Source organism: Sycon ciliatum, chromosome 1, assembly GCF_964019385.1.
Source record: "Sycon ciliatum chromosome 1, ocSycCili1.1, whole genome shotgun sequence".
NCBI classification, from domain to species: Eukaryota; Metazoa; Porifera; class Calcarea; order Leucosolenida; family Sycettidae; genus Sycon; species Sycon ciliatum.
The window spans coordinates 18,816,461-18,820,534 of record NC_088643.1 but is presented as its reverse complement, the minus strand read 5'-3'; the positions used below and the strand labels follow the sequence as shown (position 1 = coordinate 18,820,534).

General features: G+C 47.3%; 1 protein-coding gene across 1 annotated transcript in view; it reads left to right on the top strand.

Annotated features, from left to right (window-relative positions):
• The first annotated feature begins 1,722 nt into the window (after positions 1 to 1,722).
• LOC135816658 (beta-catenin-like protein 1) overlaps positions 1,723 to 4,074 on the top strand; it is a 22,073-nt gene continuing 19,721 nt past the window's right edge. Inside the window, exons 1-3 of the mRNA XM_065329810.1 lie at positions 1,723 to 2,062; positions 2,551 to 2,871; positions 3,432 to 3,538. Of these exons, the coding sequence (XP_065185882.1) occupies positions 2,033 to 2,062; positions 2,551 to 2,871; positions 3,432 to 3,538 (458 nt within the window). The 5' untranslated portion in view covers positions 1,723 to 2,032. The remainder of the gene's footprint in view (positions 2,063 to 2,550; positions 2,872 to 3,431; positions 3,539 to 4,074) is intronic.

Sequence of the window (4,074 nt, the reverse complement as noted above, 5' to 3'; positions counted from 1 at the left end):
CATTTTTTTCGAAATAAATCAAGTTGAAGAAGACAGTAGAAATGGCTGAATATTGCGTCCAGGAAAGCACGTTCTACGGCCATCTCCAAGCTACCTATCTCCCAGACACTCTCTCAGCGGAACTATGGAGGGTCAAAGAGCACAATCTTTCACTCTTGGACGCAGCGTGAACACCTCTTCTACTGAGCGCGATGTCTTCTCTCCGAGTAATAATGGCGGCGATGTTCGCGATGGCTGATGCACTGAAAATCGAAGTTAGGACAATCTAACCGGAGAAAACGTCTGAATTTTTGACTGAATCCTCTCTGAAGTGGGTTCTTGCCGCATGGCAAATTATAGGAAAATCGACCGGGGCAATATCGCCTTGGCCACGCTGTCCTCGCGGCGGGCAAAGTATGTTCGAGCGACGATGAAGATGACGATTCCGCTAGTGTCCACCGCGTCCCCTAGTGTCGAAAATCGACCGTCGCCATTTTTCTGCTGTGTCCGCGAGCTGCACTCAAAACTCGATGACGCAATGTATGCGCAAACACCCTGCGCACTGCACGCGCTGAGATCCCTATCAACAGCCTCCAAACCAGCTAGGTAACTGGTTACCAATCAAAAAGGAATGGGCGTCACATCTGTCATCACACCTCTGCAACGTTACGTCTGTGAGTTTCTTTTTCGAAGCAAAAAGAAGAGGAAGAGGAAGTCAAGCAGTAAACACGGCCCCCATGGCCGCTCCGAAACCCGGGTTTGAAGTTTTGTGCGTGCGTCTCCAGCTCCCGAGTTCCGTGCGTACAAAAAGATCATTCACGTGATTGTGAATCCCAGTCGAGTGCCGTGGCTAGGCTTTTCCACATTATTCGAAAAAATATTGGAAAGATGTGGATGTAAAACTCGATTTTTTGGGGAAATGATGTTATTCTCAAAAATTGATAGATTTGAAAAAAATCTAAAAAAATTCAAAAAATCACCCAATGTGCGAAAATTAATTCACCCGTTGCCATGGCAACAAGATGGCTGCCAAATTCATTCGAAGCAGGGAGTCGTAAAATACCGGTATTTTACGACTCCCTGATTCGAAGCATGTACAGTCATGTTGGCTACAGGATCTATTCTAGGACATGTACCCGTGCATGCATGCACATCATCACGCACTGCCGCCTGCCATGCCATGCCGGGCCGGGCACATATTTCGAGACTGACAAGAGTCAGGTTACGTCAGATGCGGGGCAAGGTCGTCTTGCCAGCAGAAGAAAATGCCTGTAGTGTAGGGTAAATTTTAGCTAACACTTGCAAAACTTGTTGTTTTTGAAGAAAATCTGGCAAAAATCACGCCAAATTTGTTATTTTTGAAGAAAATCTGGCAAAAAACACGCAAACGTTGTTGTTTTTGAAGACAATTTGGCAAAAATCACGAAAGATGCACTTTTACAACAGGGATTCATTTTTACCCCCAAGATGCAAAAATTATGCAAAACATAATGTGGAAAAGCCTAGCCGTGGCCAGTGGGCCCGTGACTGCACTGCCGTCACTACCAGGGAGTAGTACAATACCAATAATAATTATAATGGTATTGTACTACTCCCTGGTCACTACAATAGATCACTGCACACACTCACTCACCACCAGTTTCTCAGATTTTCTGTTGGTTATGTCATGCATGCAGCGCAGGCTGCAGCTGCGAAACGCCGAAATATTTGGACAAAAAAAATGGGAAAAGCAGAGTTCAAAATAGCTCCCAATCAAATCATGATTCATGAATGCTGATTGCTGTTTTTGTTTGATTCCGTTCACATATTCTTCTGAAAATAATTACAAACACGTTTATCCTCCTGGCTACAAGACTTTGACTGCCTTTCATCCTATCCTATGCTGAGTACCAGCCCTATTGTAGTGCTTGCTACAGCAGCCGTGGTATGACTTAGAGTTGCTGCTGACAGTAAATTCGAAGGCCACCACACAACAATTGCAAAACATCATCGGATGCACCGCTGTCATTCTATTTCATGGTAGCTACTGGGTAAATACATCAGAGCATCAGTGATGGATTTGAAAGACCTGTTGAGTTTCCAGGTAAGTTCACAGTAAACGTACTGTATACATGTACAGATGAGGCTGTTGTGCCAGCTCGTTTTATTGAGAACTGCCTGTGCTGAATACGAATCCCACTAATGCATCATCCAAGCCTAGCTCTGGAGGATGATGTGCGAGGTTAAAAATCAAATACAGAGAGTGTATTTAATTGGCGGTCAGCTAATCTTAGCACACACACTGTACATGCGCCATTGATAAGCTCGTCACTGTGCACTGTGCACTGTTAGGCGTGAAGACAGAGCATACGCACGTGCACACACACATATACACACACACGCACACACACGTACTTTTTGAAGTACACATACATTATGAACATGCGTACGTCAGCTTTGTATTTTAAATCGCTAGAAGTTCAGGGCCATTAAAATGGAGTTGCGTCCGATTGGGTCCATGTATGTATGTATGTATGCAAGCTCGTGTGTGTGTGTGTGTGTGTGTGTGCGTGTGCGTGTGTGTGTATGCAGCCGAATCGGGAGGTCGTTGCTGAGAAGCGTCCAGCGGCAGATGAAGCTCCAGCGGCGGCAGCAGAAAGCCGCAAGCGGAAACGCGTGTCGCCACCGCGCGCCTCTGGCCGGCAGTCACGGTTCGACAACCCCATGGCGCGCCTCGTGCCACCCGAGGCTATTGTCAGCGCAAGCGACCTCCGTGCCGCCAGCAGCAGCAGCAAAAGCACCCGTTGGACGCAAGACGGTCCTGTTAGTGCAGCTGCCGCATCCGGCAGTACTGGCATTGACGAGGAGGAGCGGCAGAGAATCCTCAAGATGGTCGAGGAGGCCAATCCCGAGGTGATAATCTTGACATACTGTAAAACATGTAATTTTATGTGCATTAAAATTTCGGTGCCAGGGACCTGCCAGGTTTCAGGTGTAATGTAGAATTAGGTGACCAGCGTTCCCTTCACATACAGTGCATAATCTAGTGCCTTTTAGGTGTAATTTAAATTTAGGTGCCTGGTTTCTCTACCGAAATCACCGAAATTAAAGTTACACCGAAAATTGCACGTTTTACAGCAGTTATGACTTGAACTTCATACAGTTCAAGTGCAGACTTTAGTAGCTGTCAGTGGCCAATGCAGTTGGAAATCGCCCCCGGGTATACCGGTACAGTGACCAGCCTTAGCTTGTGTGGTGTACTATGGGTGCACGACATGCTATGAAGTCTGTGCTGCCCTGCCCTTGTTTGTGTGTTGGTGCATGCTGCTACAAGTACGGTAGATGAATAATATCAATGACTACTTGAGCATGCTCAATCACACTATATTCGCCACCCCTCTAACCCAGACCAGTACAGTACGCTGATTCCTACTATCCTGTCGTGCTGTGTTTTTCGGTTCACTGTGGATCAGGCGCCATCGCTCGATTCCGTCAGCGTCAAGAAGATGCTGCTGGCGTTCGACCGCAAGGTGCTGAAGAATCGGGAAATGCGTATCAAGTATCCCGATACACCGCAGAAGTGAGTTGCTGTGTCTTGTCCACAAGCTTGTCCACAAGGTCTATCTGCGACACCCAGGTATGGGTGGTGCTGTGCTTCTATAAGAAGCTGTTACACCAGGGCAGTCGCAATTAGGACGGCGAGAGAAGTCGGTAAGGGGTCAGCGCAGAAGTTATTTTGTCGTTCCTGAAAAGAACATCATTCGTGGGGGGGTGGGGTGCGAGCCAAAATCACAAGTCGACCAACACTGTACATGTACATGCATGCGATTTTCGTCGTCCAGCATTGCAAACTGTGTTCATTTCAGAGGGAGGGGAGCGTGTCCGAGTACGAAATGAACGATGTTCGTTTCAGGGACGACAAAATAACTTTTGCGACGACCCCTATTTAAAAGACATTGATAGCGGGGACACAACGAGCAGGAGAGAGACGAAGAGGCGACGGACTACATACCGACCACTGGGAAAGAGACTGAGTGATCGAGCAAGACAGAACCTCAGCACATGCACAGTGGGATCAGTTGCTGTGGCACCCTTGGAGACCTAACAGGTGTGACA